The sequence below is a fragment of the Macaca fascicularis genome, chromosome 3 (assembly GCF_037993035.2).
Source record: "Macaca fascicularis isolate 582-1 chromosome 3, T2T-MFA8v1.1".
Classification (NCBI taxonomy): domain Eukaryota; kingdom Metazoa; phylum Chordata; class Mammalia; order Primates; family Cercopithecidae; genus Macaca; species Macaca fascicularis.
The window spans coordinates 163,965,961-163,991,045 of record NC_088377.1 but is presented as its reverse complement, the minus strand read 5'-3'; the positions used below and the strand labels follow the sequence as shown (position 1 = coordinate 163,991,045).

The window sequence follows — 25,085 nt, the reverse complement described above, 5'->3', positions numbered from 1 at the left end:
AATTTTTAGATACAGCTTTTAACAGCTTAAGTGTTGTGTCATTTACATAAACCTTGCTTTTTACAAGCAAATGAGAAATCTGGAAAGCTACCTGTTTTGTTTATCAAATCTAGAGTATCCAGAGTTTGCATCTATAAAAGACACACAAAAAAGTATGAAATAGTTTATTTACACAGTAGTTCCCATTTTAAAAAATTTAGGTAGAAATAGACTTAAAAATCTAGACCTCGTTCTTATCAATAAATATCCTATTCTTTCTATTTGATTTATATTTTGTTTGGTTTTATATTCAGAAGTACAATTTTATTTTACCCCATGATTTTTTGTTGAGAGTGGTGATTGGGTGAAAATTGATTTATTTTTCTTCAATTATCTGTTTAAGTTGACATTTTGTTGCCTTTTTTTCCCATTGTAATTACTTTTTCTTCATTTCTTTATTCTTCCCTTCTGTTCTCTTTCATCATCTTTTTTTTTCCCCCATGGCATGATCCAGTTTGGTAGTCAATGGGTAAGTCTCATTTTTTTTTCTAAAAGCACATTTCATTTGAGTTATTATTTTTGTAAATATGTATTTTTATTTTCATCTTTTCAAATTAGAATTATATGAATTTATTTTCAGATTTTTGGCTTCTGTGTTCGCATATATAAGGCTAACAGCTTACAATAACATAGCAATAGTCCAAAGATTCACTAAACCACTAAATACTTATACCTTAAATAATGACAAGGGGAATGTTTCTCCTGTGTTAGGCTGCAGAATTTATAAACTACTCTTAAAATTTTAAAGATAAAATGATTTAAAACCAAATTAATTCACCTTCTTTTAAATTGAAATCTGAATAGCTATAGGAGCAGAGTGATTACATTTTTCAAGCATTTATCTACAGTATACTTTTAATACCAAAAGAATTTCAAGTTTGGAGCTTTAGATGACATATAGCCCCTAAAAACTTGAACCAGAAGTCCACACCCAAAGTCACTTCATAGAGATGAACCCAATGGTGGATTTCAGTGAGGTACAAGCCCACCAGTGATACAGTCTTTCCTCCCACTCATGGCCTAGGATGTGACCATCATCAGAGGTAAGGAAGAGGCAGGCCTGTGTCATGAGACTTCTGCCCTCCTCCACAACAGGTCATCATAAAATACCATCCCAGAATCCCTGAGTTACAAGGTTAGAAAAACTTTATGCATAAAGGATTAACTAGTGTTACTTTTTTTTTTTAATTTTTTCCATGAGTCAGAATGTCTTTGTGTCCTGCAGGTAGGTTACATCTTACAAGTCTTACAGTTGACAATTGGGAATCAAATTCAGGGTGATTCTTCCTGGGCTGACAATTCTCATCCAAGCAGAAGGGCTTAGTTAACTGTGAAGGTAGATGGGAAGGATTACTACTTGTGAATTCTATACCTATTGCCCCAGATATAGACATTAGCTATTTGGCCATAATTTATATTTATGCATGAATACATAGTTTTATTATTTGAGCAATTCAGCAGAAAAAAAAATGTATTTATAATACCATAGCATACAACCTTACAAATTTATCAAGTAACTGATATGTGTTATAGAATGTTCAGTAATTACCATTCTCTGATCGCTTACAACATGATTTATTATATCTAATTATCTGAATAAGTAGGCAACTGGCTTAGATACCAGTGTTTCCTATTTACCTCCTCATTTTTTTTAATACCCAGCTGTAAGCCTTTGATTGTCTGCCTGAGAATATTATCTTGTTTCTTCATAAACCTATTCTTTTCTCATCTGGTTTGTGGAATCATCTTCCATTGATACTGGGTTTATCCATTTGTTCTTATTTTAACATACACTGCAGTACCTGACATGCAGTAGGCACTTAGTAAATGTTTGCTGAGTGAATGAACAGATTTGTTGTCACGGCTTTAAAAATCCTCCCCTGTAAGAAACAACTTGCTGTAGTACTTAAGAGGAAAAACAGGCGCACACACACACACACACACAAATGACGAACATTGTTACATTGTCAAATGATTCTTTACATTAATAGGTGGGTGGTTTTGAAGAGGAATCTACTGCTGTTCATTATGTGTGCACCTGTGCATTCACACCAGAGACAATTAGTTCCCCACAACTTTCACACAATTAACATAGTTCAAAATGTGCAGGTGTAAAACCCATTAGCAACCCTGAAAAAGTGGCAAACAAGAATTTCATTGCAAAAGAATTTTATACTTTGTTTTTTCTCTCCAGTAAACATACTCACATAATTGCATAGACCTTCCCTCTCTATATATGCCAAGATAAGTTTTGGAATTGTTGAAAATTAGTGTGTACATTACATATACAGGTGAGTCAGTGAACCCCATTTAAAATAGCAACAAAGTTGTTGAAAAAACTAGATCACTAGACAATTTGGAACCATATAAAAAATATGTACTACATAGTTAAACACGGCAGCAATGTTTTTGCTAAATTATAAATAAATTACCTCTCCAAAATCTCTAGTAAATTTGTTATATTATCATCGCTTGGATAAAACTTGCGCAACTCCTTCCCCACAGTGCATTCCCTTCTGTGCTTCTAAGTTATGATTCTGTTTTCTTACACGCTACATGATGATGCCAACATGTTCCACTGAGGCCCAGAATAGGGTTTAATGGAGTGATTATTGGGTGAATGATCTGCTTATGTGACAGCTATGTGAAATGAGTCAGCAATCTCAGGCCAGTCCCTCAGGGACAGATGTTGAGATCACAAAACCACCGAAGTGTTTAGGATCTTCATTATCCATAACTGCACAAAAGCAGATGACTACATGGGCTGTAGGCATTCATCAGCCCTCAGAACCACTTCATTCAGTGGTCCCATTAGTTGATGATGAAGGTGAAAACTCATTAATATGGCAATTCAGGGGAGCAAGGGGCCCTACTTGGGCCAATTTTATTCTCAGTTAAATTAAAATGCACCCATTTCTGGAACTAACAATCCAGTACCTTTAAAATATTATATACCCCAAGACAAGGTCCAGAATCTTTTAAGAAAGCTGGAATTCACTGGCATCTAATTAGTCTTCATTTCCTGAGTGTATTTGTGTAACAACAGTCAGGTGAGGTGGTGCTGTTCACCTGATTGTAGAGAGGCCAGGATTTCGGAATGTGCCTGACCTATGATTTCCCTGGGCTTCAAGAAGTAAGGATTCCTGAATGGTTATTTGAATGTAAGTCCAGAGTCACCTGCTGGGAAAGCAGGCACAGTTTGCCTTTGAGAGCAGATGTGGGGAGACTTAGCTTAAGAATGAATTGAAATCTGACAAAGCCCTAGAATCTAAGATTATCAATCCAACTTGAAGTATTCTAAGAATTTTATTTTTTTTCTTTTTTTTAATTTCAACTTTTGTTGTAGATATGGGGGTACATGTGTAGTTTTGTTACACGTGGGTGTTGCACCCAGGTCCTGAGCTTGGTACTCAATAGGTAGTTTTTCCATCCGTATCTCCCTCCTTCCCTCTCCCCTCTAGCAGTCCACAGTGCCTGTTGTTCCCATGTTTATGTCCATGTGTTCTCAGTGTTTAGCTCCCACTTATAAGTGAGAACATGGAGTATCTGATTTTCTGTTCCTGTGTTAATTTGCTTAGGATTATGGCCTCCAGCTACATCCATGTGGCTGCAAAGGACATGATTTTGTACTTTTTAATGGCTGTGCAGTATTCCGTGGTGTATATGTACCATATTTTCTTTATCTGGTCTACCGTTGATGAACACATAGGTTGATTTCATGTCTTTGCTACTGTGAATAACATGGCAGCCGGGCGCAGTCGATCAAGCCTGTAATCCCAGCACTTTGGGAGGCCAAGGCGGGCGGATCACGAGGTCAGGAGATCGAGACCATCCTGGCTAACACGGTGAAACCCTGCCTCTACTAAAATACAAAAAACTAGCCGGGCGAGGTGGCAGGCGCCTGTAGTCCCAGCTGCTTGGGAGGCTGAGGCAGGAGAATGGCGGGAACCCGGGAGGCGGAGCTTGCGGTGAGCCGAGATCGCGCCACTGCACTCCAGCCTGGGCTGCAGAGTGAGACTCCATCTCAAAAAAAAAAAAAAAAAAAAAAAAACATGGCAATGAACACACAAATTCAAGTGGTTTTTGTTTTGCTTTTGTTTTCGTTTGTTTGGCGTAGTAATCTGTGTTCCTTTGGATATGTACCCAGTAATGGGATTGCTGGGTCAAATGGTAGCTCTGTTTTAAGTTCTTTGAGAAATCTTCAAACTGCTTTCCACAGTGGCTGAATTAATTTACATTCCCACCAACAGTGTATACGCATTACCTTTTCTCAGTATTTTTTATTTTTTTGTCTCCTTCTGTCACCCATGCTGAAGTGCAGTGGCATATTCATAGCTCACTGCAACCTCGAACTCGGGCTCAGGCGATCCTCCCACTTTGACTTCCAAAAGTGCTGGGATTACAGGCATGATCCACCATGCCCAGCCTCTGATAAAAACTTTTTAGGTTTTTATTGTTGGAAACAAAAATGTACCAAATTCTTACAAAAATGTCTGTTATACTAAATGGGAAAAAAAAACTATCAATTTTATCTTGTAAATGTCTATGCAGATAAACGCTGTTTTTACCTGTGATCTCTTTTTGCATGTTCGTGTTTGTCTTTGAAAGTTATCTGAAAATTTCTAAAAAGCTGCTTTTGTGAACTAGTTTAAGCACACCACTGATCTTAGATGTTTTAAACAACCACTGAACACTCCTGTACCCACCCCAGATGAACACATAATATCCATTGTTATTTTGGCAGTTTTTGACTTGCCTTATTTTAAATGTGTGCACACACAAATATTACTTTCACAGTTAATCATTAATTACATTTATTGACATATTTCAATTTCTGGTTTCATCCTGGTTCCTTAATTCTACAGCTTCCTTTCATGTTAATCTGTCATTTTCCTGAAATACATCATTTAATAAATCTTTTAGCAAGGATTTAAAAAAAAAACAGAAAAAGAAAGTTATCTCGGTCCCCTGATGAATGACTTTTTCTAGCTGACTTTGTATTACCTGTGTATGGCATATGTGAGTTATAATCTGCAGAATATATATGTAAAATGGGAATTCTCAGGCCATCTTTTCTCTCACGCTCATGCGCCTCTACCACCCCCACCACCTGTGCAGCCAGAGCAGATTCTGAAAGTTTCCAGCAGTTGTAGTATTAGCGTAAGTCATATCTAATCAGATACATTTACAATAGCAGAATTCCATATTATAGAAATCTGAAAACCTCACACTATTTGGATTTACCCCTTGGGTATTAAATTTAAGATGTATACTTCTTTCTTTATTCCTTTCTTTTTAACATTGTATGTGTTTGTTTTTGTTCATTCATTCTCATTTTCTCTCCCTCCCTCCTCATCTCTTCCTTTTTTTTCTCTTTCTCTCTGCTTATGGCTAGATCAGGTATCAAAGCAAGCAACAATCTACAGGTGTGTATTATAGGAGAATTTAATGGTTTCTATTGTCCCTTGACTTTCACTACTTTTCAAGAAAATGGGTATCAATGACCTCTTTTGTGGCTCATCACTTGATTTTAAAAGATTTGCCAGAATCAATTCAACCCAAAAGTTTAACATGTAGAAGCTCTGTATTTTATATACGATAGCTTTCTGATGACATTTGATCACTTTGAGTTCAAAAAATGAAAGTTATGAAAACACAGAAAAACGTTGGGGATAAGGCATATTTAGGAAACTGCTTGGAAGTCTGGGTGCCTCAATGCCTGTATGCTTTGGAGCGCTTTCCATGTAGGAGGGAAGTGAGATACTTGAAACCCAACTCCTGTATCTCTTTCGTCTTCTACTCCAAAGAGTATCACATGGCATTTCATTTCCTCTTGCTGCATACACTGATCTGGAGTCAGAAGGGTGTGAAACAAGAGTGGCAGAGCGGGAGAGCCAGGCAGAGCTTATTTGCATAAGCTTCTCCATCACACAGTCAGCTGCACAGCTTTCAGCCAGGAGCTGGGGGGCCTTTTTTTGTAAGTGTGTCTGTAGAGGGATTACCCTACCCATCAGCCCATGCACTGGAATTGTTCAGCTGGTCTCAGATATGTTCATGTGTGGGCCTGCCTGGCTCAGAAAATTATTAATAGATTGGATCAGAACTTTAACTGCCAGCCAGCATTTTCAGGCTCTGTTTCTTCTACCTGTTTTTCTGTCTTCTCTCCCCTTTTCCTTCTCTTCAAGATAGAAACCCACTCTCTATGTTTCAATTCCATTTATCCTCTGGGGAGCACAAATTTGGGAATTGATAACGGCTTTAAGTGAGACAGACGCGCTTTAGTGGGTGCAATATGTGCTCAGAAAATTCCACATTCACACTGATGTGGTTAATTTTAGATCACTCATCATTAGGCACTTATATTCACACCCACACACACTCAGACTCACACAGAAAAAGAAAATAATTCAGACACTCCAAAATTATCCTTCCTTTATTTATTATTTATGCAGGTTGATGATAACCACTTGTAGCTGTCGGAACCCTTGGGGAGAGGGGTGGAGTGTCGTTCCTGAGTATTCCAAAGCAGACCTAAGTTGATGTTTTGTTCTGTGTGGAAACTTTGAGACATGTTTTCAGCACCAAAAAAAAAAAAAAATAGCTTTCAAAAACTTACATCTTAAGAAACCATTCAACCAGCAGTGAAGTTGGTCTAATGTTTATATTGACCTGAGTACTTTTACTCTATGCATTTTGTTAGCTGTTCCAAGAAGCCTTGAACCATCAAGATAGGGTTAGTCTTTACAAGTCACATTTTCTGTGAAGTGGCTATTGGGGACAATCAGCTGTCAGATAAATGCTTCTAAAGGAAGAATTACTGTTTAAATGGATGTACCTTCACAAGCCTTGGAAGCCAAAGCTTCTGCTAATTTAAGAATGGAGCCCTCTAGTATTCTCTAAAGAAAAAAAAAAAAAGTCTTTCAGGTTGATTTTAAATACATCTTTTTTTGGTATTTATTTAAAGGCATCTTTTTCATGAGGAAGCGGTAATAAAACTATGGAGAGTGAGTGATGTTTCATTATACCTTTTATGGCCTATTAATTTGTTACCATCTATTCACCTTTGTTGATGAAATTCTAATTTTGCCCTTGCTCGAGCATATTGTAAGAATTGTATAAACTGCTGCTCCCTGTGCTGACAAAAAGGTCCTTTTAGAGTGAACAATTGGGAGCTCATTTTATTTCTAGAGCACATTTAAAATAACTTATGAATGAGAGTTGTCAGACATGAAATGCAGTATTAATTAAATCTTTTTCTAGTCTTTTTGCTTCTCCAGCTAAACCAACCCTTTAGAAAAATACATGGCCACCTTAATTATAGAGGAGAAGACAAAAAGTATCCTTCACATTCCTCTGCCTGAATAAGAATAAGAACTCGATTCATCTAAATAATAACCCCATTAGCTGCTTAACTCAACAGTGCACATGGGAAAATTTTCAAACCACAATGTGAAAAGTGTTGATTGGGTGGATCATTTTCAAGGTTTTGTTCTTTTAATGTTCAAAGTGATCATTTTAAATAAATCCGATAGGTCATAACTAGTAGATTTAGAGCATTTGTGACTGATGACAAAAATTTTGTGTCCATGTCAACTAATGAATTTTTATCTTTTAATATCTAGCAACAGTACCATTCAAAAATAGATGATCTGATCGACAACAGTGTAAAAGAAATCATTTCGCTATTAGTTTCAAAGGTAATGTATTATTTATTCAGCTTTTTAAATCAAAGTGAAAAATAATTTTCAATGGAGAATTTTAAAAATATTTTTGAACATCTAATTGAGAAAAAATGTAGTTTAAAAGATTAGGGCAGGAAAAAATTAGAATTTTCAGAAAAGTTAGGAGTAGAAAAGGTTAGGAACAACTTTTGATTGTTTTTTGTATATAATAAATTTTGGCTTTTCCTAAAATTGTTATCATTTTAACACTAACTCTTCTTCCAGTAAAACCTTATTATGTCACATTCATGTTCTCTTGCTATGTAACTCCATAGCAGCTTTGAGTAGCCATCAGTCCTTGAATTTAGCCCATCTTTAGTGGCGACGGCACTAAGGCTGTAGATCTGGTCTCAGAGACAGACAGAGAAAGCTGCAGGGTGACATCTGAGGTCCTCCACACCCAGGAGTTTCCCAGGATTTCCCATTTGATGCTCAAAATACCTTTGATAAAAGCTATGATCTTTCACTGTATAAGAAGAGATGAAGCAGTGGACGCCTCATTTAGTGATTAGATGATTTAGATTCCCACTAAGGTGTAGCAGACGGTCATGGGTAGCATTTAAGATGGGGGGCTGATAAGGAAAGGAAGAGAGAACATGAGAGCACCGGGAGTTTAAGAGGATGAACAAAGAGAATGGTCATATTCCTAGAGGTACTTTCCTGTAAGCAGATATATCCCATGCTCTCACAAGGCTTCATCAAAAAGCCCCAAATCAGGCTTCTTCATAAAACAACTGGAAGGATGACAAGAAACAAAGGTAAAACCACTCCTAATTTAATAAACAGACAAAGACATCCTGTTTAGAAAAGAAAAAAAAAAAACAGAGACGTCACATGAACATGAACAATGTTAATCCTCAATAATTTAAGGAATGCAAAGTGAGCTACAAAATATACTATTTTCTCTAGCAAATTAGCATACATGTTTTTAAAGTAACATTCAGTTTTAGGTGAGGCGAGACACTCACCTCTCCTATATAGGGCAGTATAAATTGTTACAGCTGTTCTGGAAAATAGTTTGGAAATACATCAAGTACATTAATACCTTTTCACCTTTTTCTATTTTGTCATACTAAGATGCACAAAATATATACTATTGGTATTTGCCATATTATGTCTTACCAAAATTTGGAAACAACCTTAATTTCTAATAAGGGAAAAGGTAAAGCAAATTATGGGACATCTGAAAAGGTAAAGCAAATTATGGGACATCTGTATTAAGAAATGATACTATCAAAGACTATTAATGGTAAATGAAGAGTTTCATAATATAGTATTAAGTGAAAACAGCTGAATATTTAAAAGTATAAAGTATGGTCTGAATTTGTATCTTATAGGAAAAAGACTGTTAGGATAAACACCAGAATGTTAACAGAGCTTTTCTCTGGGTAATGGGAATTTTTTATTGCGTCTTCAATTTTTTTTTGTATTTTTCAAATTATCTAGTGTCATGTCTTAGAGTGGAAAACAACCACAAAGAAAAATGATGTTAGAATCACACCACCTCACCAGCTTATTTTTGTTCTCCTGATTTTTACCACTGCACCAAATACCTACACATACACATACCTCTCACACTCACCAACAAGTGGATAGATAGAGAAAAAAATAATAGGAAAACCATGGAGGGAAGGGGTGAACCACTGGAGAATCAAGCTCTCTGAGGAAGAGCAGTGAGATTTCCACCCTCTGAGAAGCCCAGCACAGCAGCTTGCATCACCACACAGTCAACCCACTGCAGTGAAATAAAGTTAACTTTGCACCTTATTCTCTGTGAGGCCTTCAGGGAAATTTTATCCAGATATAACCAACCCATGAACATAGTGCTCATGCGGAAGTTGCCTTTTGTAAGAAGTTTGCATAATTGGCATCATTCAATTACAGGCTAGCAATAGATGGTATAGGGTTAATCAAGCAGTAAGGAAAAAGTCCAACAAGTTTTGCTTTGGGGGTGGGAAGGAAGAGTACAGAGAAGGCAGATGGGGCTGCATGTCATCTCTGCATCCATTTCTGGCAAAGTAAGACACTTAAATTTTTCTATATCAAATATATCTGGTTAATTTTAAAAATAGTGTATTTGAGCTAAGTAAGGAGAAGATATTCTAAAATAACCTGCACAGTCCACCAGTAGCTACTAGCCACATGTGGTTGTGGAGTACTTGAAATGTGGCTAGTGAAGCTGAGAAATTAAATTTTTAATTTAATTTTGATTAAAAGAGCCTCATATAATACTGGATATTATATTTAGAAATCAGCACTAGATTATAGTTTTCCTCTATGCCTAATTTATCCTGCTGTCAAATAGTACTTATCTTTAATTCTTTGGTTGAAAAGTATAAAATAAGTTTACTTGTTAGGTTGAACCAAACATCTCAAGCTTCTATAAGAGATGACAATAATTGATGTTTTCTAAAAAGATGATGTAAATTATCTCCATAATTATGATATTTTAAAACCATTTTATTAAGATATTAACAGACAAAAAATGTGTACATGCTTAATATATATAAGATGAGTTTGTAGATAAGTATACAGCCATATAAGTATATAATCATAAAACCATCACCTCTAACTGTACCATAAACTTACCCACCACCTCCCAAAGTTTCCTCCACCCCTCTTAAATAATTATTTCTGTGTGTGATAACAGTCACATAAGATCAATTCTCTTAGCAAATAGTATTGTTTTCTGTAGCACTGTGCTGTAGAGTAGCTGTCTAGGACTTATTCATCATGCATAACTGAGACTGCTTTTGACAAATATCTCCCCATTTCACCCTCCCCTCAGTTCCTGAGAAACCAACATTCTACCCTCTGCTTCTATTATTTTGACTACTTTTAATTCCTCATATAATTGGTACTATGTAATATTTAATCTTCTGTGTCTGACTTATTTCACAGAGCATAATATATTCCAGGTTCATCTGTTTGTCTCAAATGGCAGGATTTCCTTCTTCTTTTGAGGCTGAATAATATTTCATTATGTGCGCGTAACTCATTTTCATTATCCATTCACCTGTCTTGTGGATATTAAAGTTGCTTCCAAGTCTTGCCTATTGAGAAGAATGCTGCAAAGAAATGAGAGTGCAGATATCTCTTCGATATACTAATTTCAATTCCTTTGGCTATATACCCATTAGTGGAGTTGCTAAATCATATGGTAGTTCTATTTTTCATGTTTTGAGGATTCTACACACTATTTCCCATAGTGGCTACACCAGTTCACATATCCACCAACAATGGGCATTTTCTCCACATTCTCACCAATACCTGTTATCTTTCGGATTGTTGACAAAAGCCATCCAAACAGATGTGAGCTAATATCTCACTGTCATTTTGATTTGCATTTCTCCAAAGATTAGTGATATTAAGCTCCTTTTTGTATACCTGTTGGCCATTTATACATGTTCATTAGAGACATAGTGCTTTGCTCATTTTATTTAATTTTTAATTTTTTTTTTTTTGCTATTGTTAGATGTCAACTCCTTATCAGACAAATAGTTTGTAAACATTTTCTCCCATTTTGTAGGTTGCCTTTTCATTATGTTGATTGTTTCCCTTGCTGTGCAGAAGCTGTTTTATTTGATATAATCTCATTTTTTAAAAAATTGTGTTGCCTGTGTTTTTCGTATCATAGCCAAGAAATCATTGCTATGGCCAATGTCAAGAAACATTTTCCCTATGTTTTATTCTAGAAGTGTTATGGTTTGGGGTCTTAAGTTATTTAATCCATTTTTACTTGATGGTGTTTTGTTGATGGTTTTGTTGATCCATTTGTTTATGGTGTGAGATAAGGGTCAAATTTTCTTCTTTTATATGTGTACATCCACTTTCCCCAGCACTATTTATTGAAGAAACCATCCTTTTCTCTTGACACTCTGGTCAAAGACCAGTTGACCATATGTGTGGGGGTTTATTTCCGAGTTCTCTGTTTTGTTCTATTGGCCTATACATCTGTTTTTATGCCAGTAACATTGTTTTGCATCACCACATAGTCAAAAATCAAGTGTTTTGATTATTTTAGCTTTGCAATGGATTTTGAAATTAGGAAGTGTCGTGCCTCCAGTGTATTCTTTTGCTCAGAATTGTTTTGGTTATTTGAAGTTTTTTTGTGGTTCCAGATTAATTTTAGGATTGCTTTTTCTACTACTTTAAAAAAACCATTAGGATTTTGATAGAGATTGCATTAATGTGTAGATCACTTTAAGTAGTATGGACATTTTGACTATAATAATTATTCTAATTCAAGAACATGGGATTTTTTTTTTGTTTATTTGTTATTTGCTTTAATTTCTTCAGTGTTTTATACTTTTCAGTGTACAAGTTTTTTGCCTTCTTGGTTAAGTATATTTCTAAGTACTGCGTTATTTTTGATGCTATTGTAGATGAGATTGTTTTCTTAACCTCCTTTCCAAATAGTTCATTGTTAGTATGCAGATATACAAATGACTTTTTTTTTATTATACTTTAAGTTCTGGGATACATGTGCAGAATGTGCAGTTTTGTTACATAGGTATACACCTGCCATGGTGGTTTGTTGCACCCATCAACCCGTCATCTACATTAGGTATTTCTCCTAATGTTATCCCTCCCCTATTCCTCAGCCCCCGACAGGCCCCGGTGCATGATGTTCCACTCCTGTGTCTATGTGTTCTCATTGTTCAACTCCCATTTACGAATGAGAACATGCGGTGTTTGGTTTTCTGATCTTGTGATAGTTTGTTGATTTTTTTTCTGCAACTTTTCTGAATTTATTTATTCTAACAGTTCTTTTTTGTAGAGTCGTTAGGGTTTTCTACATATTAAGATCATGTAATCTGCAAACAGAGATAATTTTACATGTTCTTTCCTGGTTTGCATGCCTTATGTTTCTTTTCTTTTTCTTTTTTACTTATTTATTCTATTTTATATTTTTGTCTACTTACTTTGGCTAGGACTTCTAGTACTATGTTGAATAGAAGTGGCAAGAGTGGGCATCCTTGCCTTGTGCTGTATCTTAGAAAAAAACACTTAGTTTTTCACCATTGAATATGATGTCAACTGTGAGCTTTTCATATGTAGCCTTTATTATGTTGAGATAATTTCATTCTATTCCTAATATTTTGAATATTTTTATCATGAAATATTACTTAGTTTTGACAAGTGTTTTTCTGCATCTATGGAGATGATCTTGTGGTTTTTATCCTCCATTCTATTAATGTGGTGTATCATAACAATTGAATTGCTTATATTCAAACATCACTGGATCCCAGGGATCAATCTCACTTGGTGATGCTGTATGATTTTTTAATGTGCTGTTGAATTCAGTTTGCTAGCATTTTGTTGAAGATTTTGGTATCCATGTTTATCTGGGCTTGTAGTTTTCTTTTCTGGCAGTATCTTTTGTCTGGCTTTGGTATCAGGGTGACGCTTGCCTCATAGAATAAGTTTGGAAGTGTTCCCTTTTCTTTTTTTTTTTTTTTTTTTTTTGTAGAGTTTAAAGAGAATTGGCATTAATTCTTCTTTAAATGTTTGGTGGAATTCACTTCTTCAAATATTTGGTAGAATTCACTTTTGAAGCCATTTCTTTGTCGGGAGGTTTTTGCATACACATTCAGTCTCATTTGTTATCGGTCAGCTTTGTTTTATTCTTTCGATGGTGTCATGTTTCCCTGATTCTTCATGATCCCTGTAGCCTTACACTGGTATCTGCGCCTTTAGAGAAACAGTGACCACTTCCCCTATTTACAGATGGACTTCAGCAGGAAAAGCCCTTCATCACTCACCCCAGCTAGAAATTTTGTGTGGGCCAGCTGTTAGGGCCTGTGCGCAGGCGTGATGCCAGGGTCCACAGGCAGGGTAGACTGTGGTTTTATTTCATTAAGAAAAACTAAAACATAAGGCAGTGATTCTTAAATGTTAGCACACATACACAAAAAAATTACCTGAGAGCTGTTAAAATGTAGATTTCCATACCCCAGTCTCCAATGATGCTGAGTCTTACGTTTGGGAAGAGGGGAAGGAACGCGCATGTTTAACCAGCCACCATGGTTATTTTACAATAGGGAACCATGAGTTAGACTTTGAGAAACACTGCTCTGGTAAATCTTCATCCAGACTGGCATGTAAACCTTTAAACTTCAGGATATTTTAAAAAAATAGCCTATAAGATAGTTTATTCACACTTGTTTTTACCAAGGAAGAAATGACTTTTTAAAAAGAGTTTTAAAGTACCTACTATGAAACAGTCACTGTAACTATACATATGTGACTTTATTTAAGCCTTACAAAACCTATGAAATGAACATAAAATAGAGTACTTTGCATAAAATTATATACTGTGACTCGGCCCCTAATGAAATGGGCAATCTTATCCTCAGTCACTGATAGGAACATAATTCTCAAAGTACTTTATTAAACTGATGCACGTCAAACACCTAATTAATTAGTGAGAATCAGGATTCAAACCTCTGAGCTTCAGATCCTTAATCCAATGCACTTAACTGATTCTACATCTCTGGGAAATCTGTAAAGAGCAACCAGCCCTTAAAAATTAAAACATGTGGTTTCTACATTAACTGTTACTACACTGTCAAATTCTAAGAGTCATGTCATGGACATTTTTATATCATAATAATTAACATAAAGTAGATGAAAATAACACTGAATTTCTCATATCCCAAATATTTCTTCCCATATTTTAATTGTTCTGTGCATATTGATAAAAGCATTTGCTACATCTGGATAAATAATAAACTGCACTTTCTTCTTTTTACCTCTCCTCTTCAAGGCCACCTTTATATCCTCTTCTTACCTCGCATGTTTTCACAAGTAACCTGAGAACGAGCCCAGGTTCTCAATCACATACAGTACTCAACAGTATGTGCCCCTCCCTACTATATACACATTTTATGTGCCTAGAAAAGGTCTTGGCCTTCCCTCTCTGCGCCCTTCTCTCTTCACTGGCAACTAAGTGCTGTTTCTTCTTGGGCCACTATCGTTGGTCCTCTATTGAATTTTTTTCTACAAATTTCTGTGACTTTTACACTTCCAGCTTTAACTCTGTGCTTGTGATTCCCAACTCTGTATGTGAAAGGCAGTGCAGAATCGCCATTAAAAGCTCAACTTCAGACCTGGGTTCAAATTTCAACTCCTCCACTAACTGTCTAATCTTAGTCAAGTTACTTAAACAAGCTTTTTATGGCTCAGTTTCCTCTTCTATAAAGTAGGAGTAATATGATAGTAGCATTTATGAGTGTTAGTGAATAGTAAGTAAGTTAATACAGATAGAGTCTTAGAACAGTGGCCAACACATTGTATTAGTTGATATTGTTATTATTGTTCCTCTCATTTTTTTATCACCTAAAACCCTGTATTTCCAGTTGCTTTCTGTACATCTCTACAAGGTCAATGTCTAAAAATACCACATCACCTCCACCCCACCCCAGGTGCCTCTCGTTTTGCATTTGCTGTCTCCATTGGCGGTACCAATCACCTCATTGCAAAATCTCGTCATCCTAGGGTCCCTGTCTTTATAGAATCTGCTCAAGCACGTCATGCAAGAGGATATCAGGGCCTTGAGTCAATCTCCTAAACACTCCCTTTTCTGCCTCATTCCATTCTCACTGGCACTACTATAGTCTTCCAGGCCCTCATCATTTCCCCACTTAAATTCTTGCCTCACTGATCTCCACCATGGTTCCCCACTTCAACCTTGATATGGTTTGGCTGTGTTCCCACCCAAAATCTCACCTTGAATTATAATCCCTATAATCCCTATGTGTCAAGGGTGGGAGCAGGTGAAGGTAATTGAATCATGGCGGTGGTTTCCCCCATGCTTTTCTCATGATAGTGAGTGAGTCTCACAAGATCTTATGGTTTTATAAGCGTCTGGCATCTCCCCTGCTTGCACTCACTCCATCCTGCTGCCCTGTGAAGAAGATGCCTGCTTTTCCTTTGTCTTCCACCATGATTGTAAGTTTCCTGAGGCCTCCCCAGCAATGCAGAACTATGAGTCAATTAAACCTCTTGCCTTTGTAAATTACCGAGTCTCAGGTGTTTCTTCATAGCAGTGTGTGAACAGACTAATATAGCCCTGAAGCCAGAGTATCTTTCCAAAATACAGATTTGACCATTTCTTGCCAATGCTTTATATGTTGTAGGCATTCCTTATTCCCTGTGCCATCATTTCCTAAATTGTGTCTCAGCACACCTTGTACTTGAATTTTGTTGATGTCCCATGAGATGAGGTTGCTAACCCATTTGGGGTACATTGTATTCCTTGTAGTTCAGGGTGATGCACTGTTTGAGAGTGCAGTGTTCCTACACTTAACCTGTCCTGGGGCCCTTTATCCCAGAATTCCTAATAATATCTTGCAGGAATTAATATTCCTTAGAATATTGTTTGTGAAAGGTTGACCCACAAGAAAAACTTTTTAGCATCACCTACAAGTCCCTTCACAGTATAATTGCTCTTGTCCCTATAACACTCTCCCCCATATCTTAAGCTCTAGTTGTTCCAAAGTTCTACTGTTTTCACAGTTTTTCAGACGCTTGTGCCTTTTCAAATTCTGCCGCCTATTTGAAGAGCCCTTTTTTGCTTTATTCTTGTAATTCAACTAGAAAAGTCTTGGTTTGCTGTCCTTTCTAGAAGACATCTTACCTTCCTAAGCAAATTTAGCCCTCTCCTCATCCAGTGCCCTCTGTGTCCACTTTCTGTGCCATTTCTTCATGGTTATGTGTGTGTCTCTGGGTCCTCTTTAATGTATTATTCTTTGTACACTGCTTGTCATATAATCCAATGAGTGTTTCCTGAATAAGTGGCATTAAGAAAAGGTGAAAGTAAATCTGGAAAATGCTAAAGAAATGTGCTCTGACATCAATACTCTAGTTCTTGTCTCTAACCTAAAAAATAAAATAAAGTCCTTTGCATAAAACTATATACTGTGACTCTGCCCCTAATGAAAAAGGGCAACATTCATTTTTTAAAAAGGATTAAATTCGCAGCCATGAGGCAATGTAGAGTTTCAAGATGCAGCTCTGTGCCAGAAAGTATGCTCAATGCCAGGGATACAGTGCTCAGCAAAACAACAAGGTCCCTGCCCTCAGGGAGTTTGCTAACCCTTGGAGAAGACACACTAACAAACATAAAATGCAACCCATACAAATGTGTCATGTAGGATTATCTGTGACAGTGACTCATTTAGTCAGGGAAGACAGGAAAGATTTTCCCAAGCAAGTGAGCTTGAGCACAATTCCTAAGAATGAAATAGTTAACCAGGAGGAGATGAAAGGACCATTTAAGTAGGAGAAACTGCAGAAACCAGGACCTCAAGCAAGACAAGGCTACAGAAGTGAGCAGAAGCTTGTAGGAAGTACTAAGGAGCTTAAAGTCTTTATCCCAAGAGCAATGGGAAGTCACTGAAAGGTTGGAGAGTGTGGGTAGGGAATTAATCAGATTTGCATTATAAGAAGATTCATCTGACTGCCTGTAGCAAACAGATTGGAGAGGGGGTAGTCTAGAAGCTGTTACTTGGTCTCTGGTGAACTAATCCAAAGACATTTAAGATGTACAATGAAAAGGGAAATAGTAAGGAGTACTCTTAGGTTTATGGCCTCAATGTTAGTATCGTTCCCGGATGTGGGCTGTCCTGGAAGAGAAACAGATTTGGAGAGAAAGACCATGATGTCAGCATTGGACATGTCGAGATTGAGCTGCCTTTGAGACACCTGAGGGAGGAGACGTCAAGGAAGACATTAGCTATTTGGGTGTGGAGCTCAGAGGAGGGATATGGGGTCAAAATATTGATGTGATTATAAGCTTTCAACAATTGAAAACAGTACTATATCAGCAGCCACTGTTCTCAGGCCAAGGTGCTGTAACTGGAACACCTATGGAAAAGAGGGGAAGTAACCTTAAAAGAAAAGGAAAAAGCCAGAAAAAGACTTCAATAACTTTTACCATGGGAAAAAAATAGGAGTATTAAATCTTACCAAGGAAAGAGCGTAAGAAATGTCATATTTATTGCTACTTTATATTAAAATCAAACCAACCGAAGTGTGGCATCATCAGAAAAGCTGGATTCTAGCTCCATTTTCTAATGTTACCAGCTGAGTCTCCTCACATGACTCATTTGCCTCATCAGAAAAAGTGGGGTTATTGGATTTTTAAAAAACTGACAGCCTTTTCTTAATCTAGAACAAAAGTCCTACGCACATATCTGCATAGAGCCTGCTGGTGGCCTGCATCTGGTGTCTCCAGGCTCTAGAAACTCATAGCACACAGAATGCTGGACTTGAAAGAGTCCTGAGGTCATCTACTAGGGACTTTTCAAACATTTTTATAGTTTGTAAGAGAGACTTTTATATGCTTTAAAAATGTTTATAAAATATATTAATGTCTCAAATATATATTAGCACTGCAAAAGATAACACCAATCAAATAAAGCGTTGATGTCAGTCTGATTAAGAAGGGAAGGGAGGCCTGGGGCCCTACCTGGATGGCCTCATCTTTCAAGGCAGGACTAGTCATCAGTCCAGCCTCCCTGTTCACAGATGACGAAACAGAGGCCCAAGATCACTCAATAGATGTCAGCAGAGCCAGGATTTGGCCCTGAGGTCCCTACGCCTATGATCTCTCCACAACACCATGCAGAACTTAGCCAGACCAAGGAGGGAAAGAGTGGCTTCACCTTCGTCTTCTTGTGTCCCTTTTATATCTTGGTTGTACCAGCCAGCCTGTGGGTCATGCAAACATTCTGTGAGACCAGCTTGTAGAGTCCGGCTAGAGTAACCGGGTGGGGCAACTCTGAGTCAGGTAGATGAAAATGTGATACATTATATATAGCAATGAAAATGCCAAGGCTGGGTGCAGTGGCTCACGCCTGTAATCCCAGCACTTTGGGAGGCCGAAGTGTGCAGATCACTTGAGGTCAGGAGTTTGAGACCAGCCTGCAACATGGGAAAACCCTATGAGATAACTCAGTTATTCAGGTGGGCCCAATGTAATCACAAGGTCTTTAAAAGGGGAAGGAGGTGGCAAAAGAAAAGAATCAGAGAAAAAGATGAGATGGCAAAAGTGGGATTAGAGAGATGCTATGTTGCCAGCTTTGAAGATGGAGGACAGACACTATGAACCATGAAATGCAGGCAAGAAGCTAGAAAAGTCAAGAAAACAGGCCGGGCGCGGTGGCTCAAGCCTGTAATCCCAGCACTTTGGGAGGCCGAGACGGGCGGATCACAAGGTCAGGAGATCGAGACCATCCTGGCCAACCCGGTGAAACCCCGTCTCTACTAAAAAATACAAAAAACTAGCCGGGCGAGGTGGTGGGCGCCTGTAGTCCCAGCTACTCTGGAGGCTGAGGCAGGAGAATGGCGTGAACCCAGGAGGCGGAGCTTGCAGTGAGCTGAGATCCGGCCACTGCACTCCAGCCTGGGTGACAGAGCGAGACTCCGTCTCAAAAAAAAAAAAAAAAAAAAAAAGAAAAGTCAAGAAAACAAATTCTCCCCTAAAGCCTTCAAAAAGGAATTCAACCCTGTTGACACTTTAATTTTAGCCCAGTGAAGCGTTTATTGGACTTCTGAACTACAGAACTATACCATAATAAATATTTGTTGTTTTAAGCCAAAAAAAAAAAAAATGCTGGGCATGGTGGCATGTACCAATATTCCTAGCTACTCGGGAAGCTGAGGCATGCGAATCACTTGAACCCAGGAGGCAGAAGTTGCAGTGAACTGAGATCACGCCGTTGCACTCCAGCCTGGGTGACAAAGTGAGACTGTCTCCAAAAAAAAAAAAAAAAAAAGAAAAAAGCCAAAGAAAAACTAGGGGAAGGCTTAGAATAAGAATATGATTAACAGAGCCAAGAGTGAAAAAATGACAACTCTCAGAAAGCACTCCTGAACAGGGCCCTCAGTCAATTCTGGGTATGAATTGAAAGATAATTTCTATAATGTCCAACTTCCTAGATTCTCAATTATTGTAAAAAAAAACACAAAAGGATTTAGGAAAGAATATATACTTTTCCCCCAACTATATTGATACAGATATACAGGTGTATATACATTCTCTCTGTCTGTCTCTGTCTCTCTCTGTCTCTCTCTCTCTCTCTCTCTGTTTCTGGTAACTTAGAATAGTTTCTCCTGGATTTCTCTGAAGAATAGGATAGATAGAAGATAAATCTGATCTGACTGCCTACATTATGTAATTAAAATTTCTTGTTAATTTAGCCTGCTGAAATTAATTTCATTAAATTTACTCAATTTACTTGTTTGGATCAAGGCCATATATTCAGAAGGCACCTGTTCAAATCCAAGTATGTGCCCAAAAGGAATAGCATACAATTTTAGGAGCCTTTAGCAGAGAGAGACGCAAAGTAAAATAATTCACTTTATTTGTGGGGTAACAGTGAAAAGGAACAGTGAGAGAAAACAGTGTGGTGAATTCACCAACATCTGGTCTAGGTGTGTTATTTTAGAAGTTGTCCTAGATACTTTCAGAACAAGGTATGTTATGAATAAATGCATGCTGTCAAACACTCTCCCTCCTTCCTATAGATGTGCAGGATCCGGTAAGACCTTTTAGGAGTCAGTTGGAACAAAGCTTCAAATAAGGAGTTTCACAGCTGGATTCACAGAAAGAGGATGGGAAAGAGATAATTGTATCATGTTATTTATATATATATAAAAAATATATATGTATATATAATATATATATTTATGTATATATATATTATATATATTATATTATATAGGGTTTCACTATGTTGGCCAGGCTGGTCTCGAACGCCTGACCTCGTGATTCACCCGCTTTGGCCTCCCAAAGTGCTGGGATTACAGGTGTGAGTCACCGTGCCTGGCCTCATATTATTATATTATATATTAACATTCTGATTTAGGGAAAACAACCTATTTTCTCCTAGTTCATGATATTCTGGTTCTATGTTCACATTTTTTTAGAATATGTTATTGAAACATGTTTTTTTAATTTTGAAAAGTTTTTTAAATAGATTCAGGGGGTACATGTACATATTTTTAACAATACTAGTTAGTCCTGATCTTAACACACAAAAACAAAACAGCTAATAGATACCCCTTGTCCCATCCTTCCCCACACAAAACACTTAGTTTTTCATTATCAGTCATACTAGGGATGGTTGTGTTTTCTGTGGAAGATTTTATAACATACAGTGTAAATGATGCAGATATTCCTTGCTTATTTCATGAAGTGTCACAGCTAAAAATGCAAGAACTCTGTGTGTTGAACCCTAGCTGGAATCCTCCCTGTCACTTAGAATTTATGGTTCTACCTTCCATATGAATCTTATATGCTGTCAAAATCAACAAGAAATGTAAATGCACATGCCTTGAAGCACACTTCATGTTTCCTCTACCAGTCGCTTCCAAGGGCTTCATGAGACAAAGTTAGTAATTATGCAGACAGATTTAGGTGTTAAATATTTTTCAAACAAACCCAGTTAATGGCATCAGTAATAAAGAGCAGGGAAACAAAGAGATTATAGTGTTTCATTCCAACCCGACATCCTCAGGAGAACAGAGAGCACAAGGCAAACTCATAAGTGTTTATATACTCCCTGAGCTGTACAGAGAAAGTTCACAGGAAGCAGTTAAAGATGCAGCAACTAAACCCAGCATTTAACTGGGTTTCTTCGGAATCTTGCTGTTTTATGCAATTAAAAACCAGGTGGAAGGTATATCATTACTAGTCAATCTTGAGATTTATAATAGAGTTTGATTTTTAAGGTAGCTCTTCTACTAGGTGTGCCTCAACAAAAATCTCACAAAGAAAACCTTCCTATAGGAACTGTACAGCTCAGCTGGTTAATCCCAGAGGTGCTGTCGCTGCTCACTGCCATGTAAGCACTTAGATTCCCTGCTGTACTGAGCCTCCCCAGGGGCCTTTAGGGATTGGGAGGAACCCAAGGAAAGACTCTCCACTACTTTTGAAATGGAGACAAAGAATTCTAAGGCATGAGTGCAACAGACCACAGGATGACACCTAGGACTAACTTGTGTATCAGCCAATGCTGTACCATGCTCTGAAGAAGACGAGCCAGATAGGCTGCCAGATGCCACAATGGAGAAACTTCTGCCCTAAATTCATTTGCCAGCAACCTTGCCAGAGGGTCTTTTTAGCCACTCCATCTCTGCTATCCTTCAACTCAGCTCCTGTGCCACCTTGTAAATGAAGCTGACCCCATATACTGTAGTCAAAGACATTCTTCCCTCTTCTGGTTCCAGCTATACTGCTTACCGTCTACACTGCCCATAACACTTCTGCCTTGTGTCATGTGCAGTTATGTTCATGTCTGTCTCTCCCACTAGTTTGTATTTCCCGAAGGAAAAGGTCTAAGACTGTTGTGTTTTTGTATTTCTTATCCGAGGTACTCATTAATAATCATAACAAAATGACACTTACTCTGCCTTTTTTTTTTTTTTTTTTTTTTGAGATGGAATCTCACTCTGTTGCCCAGCCTGGAGTGCAGTGGCATGATCTCGCTCACTGCAAGCTCTGCCTCCCAGGTTCACGCCATTCTCCTGCATCAGCCTCCCAAGTATCTGGGATTACAGGCTCCCGCCACCACACCTGGCTAATTTTTTTGTATTTTTGGTAGAGACGGGGTTTCACTGTGTTAGCCAGAATGGTCTCAATCTTCTACCTCATGATCCACCCACCTCAGCCTCCCAAAAATGCTGGGATTACAGGCGTGAGCCACCGCACCTAGCCAAGCTCTTTTTTTGTTTTTTTGTTTTTTTTTTTAACTTGAGACAGGGTCTTCCTTTGCCATCCAGGCTGGAGTGCAGTGGTACAGTCATTGTTCAGTGCACCCTGAAACTCCTGGGCACAAGCAATCCTCCCACCTCAGCTTCCTGAGAAGCTACAGGCACATGCTACCATGCCCAGCCAATTTTTTTTTTTTTTTTTTTAGTAGAGACAGGATCTTGCTATGTTGTCCGGGCTGGTCTTGAACACTGAGACTCAAGCAATCCTCCTGCCTTGGCCTCCCAAAGTGCTGGGATTACAAGTGTGAACCACCACACCTGAACTCTTGCATACTTATATGCAGGGCATGTTGCATTCAGCATATCATTTAATTCTTATAATTCTGTAGCATGATGGGTAAAGAGCATGGGCTTTGGAGCAAGACCACCTGTGTTTAAAGCCTTCCTCTTTCTGCCATCTGCCAAATATCCTTGAAACAGGCAGAATCCCAGTGGTTTTCCAACTTATAGCCTCAGCTTTATTCTACCCCCATAGAAGCCCCATAGATTTAATTAAATTAGACCCATTAGCTTAAGTAGCAAACTCATTCCTCTTTATCACTAAGTAATCCTAAGGCAGCCCCCATTAACTTGTGACTTAATGTATTCAGGTTTTTAGACACAGATAGTGATTTTGCTAATCATGTGGATAATATTAATTCTTTACTTTTTTTAGTGTTTGGTTATTTTCACAGTTCTTTCAGGTAAATTACCTCCACTGATCTTCAGACCATTCTTGTAAGGTGGGCGGGATAGCTGTCCTTTTCCCCACTTTACTGAGAAGTACAATGAAGAGAGAGAAGCAAAATGACTTGACATTTATCTCATAGCCAGACAGTGGCAGAGCTGCAACTTGAGCCAAGATGTAAATTCATCGACAGGCTTCCTGCCTCTATCTTGCTTTGTCCCTCAGCAACACACACGTGTGTATGCACAGACTCACTAGCAGGCACTAAGAACCAGGTGTTGGGCGAGAGCCTCCATGGTTCAAGCTGTCTAGTAACCATAGCAATTGCCGCTGTCCTCGTGGCAAATGAGATCACCCAGTACACACTTGCTCCAAGATTTGAGTTACAAGAGATGAGGCATTTTCCTCAGAGAGCCATTAAGTTTGGAATTCCCTTTCCCTGATCTGACATAACCCTTGAGTATTCATCTTCTGGGTCCTTGCAAACCATATCAAGTCGAGTTAACCAGTCATGATTGGTAAGAAATCCTAACAGTCAGGAAGAAAGTGCTAAATGGACTTCTACGTGTGAGCAATTTGCAATTTTGTGGGTGGATTTATTTTTCCCTAGGTATCCTTTAGGATAGCTACCCAGGCATACATTATTCTCATTCTTTAAAAATGCACTTATAGTTCACAGTCAGTCTGCATGATTTTGTTTCTGTGTTCTTACATCATGTCGCAAATGATGTGATCGAGAAACCTACAGGGAAGTTTTTGTTTCTTTTGCATAAACTATTTTGCAGTAATTGATCAGCCATAAAGAAAATATTATCTCCTGTGCACTCACAGCGAGTTCTCTGGTCACCAGAGACCAATAAGCTGTGTCCCTAGAACTATTATCACTTTGTTGAAGAAGCTGCTATGTGAACAAAGCCCAGCCTTCGTTAATTTCCCTTTTCGTATTTAAAAAACCTTGTCAGTATTTTCCCTTTGGGAATCTATAATTTGTCAATAGTGCGTATTATTTTAGTTCTAAGGAGATGTAGGGCAGTGTGTCCTTATTAAGATCTCTTATTCGTCAATCTTCATGCCAAATAAAGTAAAATGCTTCACATTTTTACTATATTATAGTATATGTGTTTATTTTCATTTCATAGAAATATATTTTTTTTAGAAATGTAAACCACTTTTGAGACTAATTTGAATTCCACATCCTCCCCCTCATGCTACTCCATTTAACTGATGGTGGAAGCCTGAGAAGTAAGGTGGTCAAACTGAGTCTGCATTCTACTGAGTGATGGAATTGGGATATACATTCTGAGTCTAGCGCTCTTTTCCATTGTACTCTGCATTGTGTATCTGTTTTCTCTCCATAACTGCTACGTAAGCTTGGGAAGCAGGGATGATCCTTATACGTGCCAATTAGATCTGCCTGGTAAATGGTTGTTAACTAATGTCAACCATTGTGTCATAGTTATAAGAGCTCACATGTTACGACACCTGCCTTTCATTATCTGTTCGTTTTTGTTTGGGTTTTTTGTTTGTTTGTTTGTTTGTTTGTTTGGCACGATCTCAGCTCACCGCAACCTCCACCTCCCAGGTTCAAGCGATTCTCCTGCCTCAGCCTCCCAAGTAGCTGGGATTACAGGCATAAGCCACCATGCCCTGCTAATTTTGTACTTTTAGTAGAGACAGGATTTCTCCATGTTGGTCAGGCTGGTCTTGAATTCCTGACCTCAGGTGATCCGCCCACCTCAGCCTCCCAAAGTGCTGGAATTACAGGCATGAGCCACCCTACCTGGCCCAGTATCTGTTCTTTTATATTCAGCCTCTTGTGTAGATGTAGAAAAAGTTGAAGGATAACCAGTCATATACGATAGAAAGGAATCTGATTA

At 38.0% G+C, this 25,085-nt stretch overlaps 1 protein-coding gene across 9 annotated transcripts in view; it reads left to right on the top strand.

The window, feature by feature from the left end:
• CADPS2 (calcium dependent secretion activator 2) overlaps window positions 1-25,085 on the top strand; it is a 573,333-nt gene that overhangs the window by 505,300 nt on the left and 42,948 nt on the right. For 5 of the 9 annotated variants that reach the window (XM_045388491.3, XM_065542512.2, XM_065542513.2 and 2 more), the window contains 2 exons: window positions 494-508; window positions 7,662-7,736. In XM_045388491.3, coding sequence (XP_045244426.1) covers window positions 494-508; window positions 7,662-7,736 — 90 coding nt within the window. The remainder of the gene's footprint in view (window positions 1-493; window positions 509-7,661; window positions 7,737-25,085) is intronic. The other 4 variants (XM_045388493.3, XM_065542514.2, XM_045388489.3 and 1 more) reach the window with 1 other exon arrangement.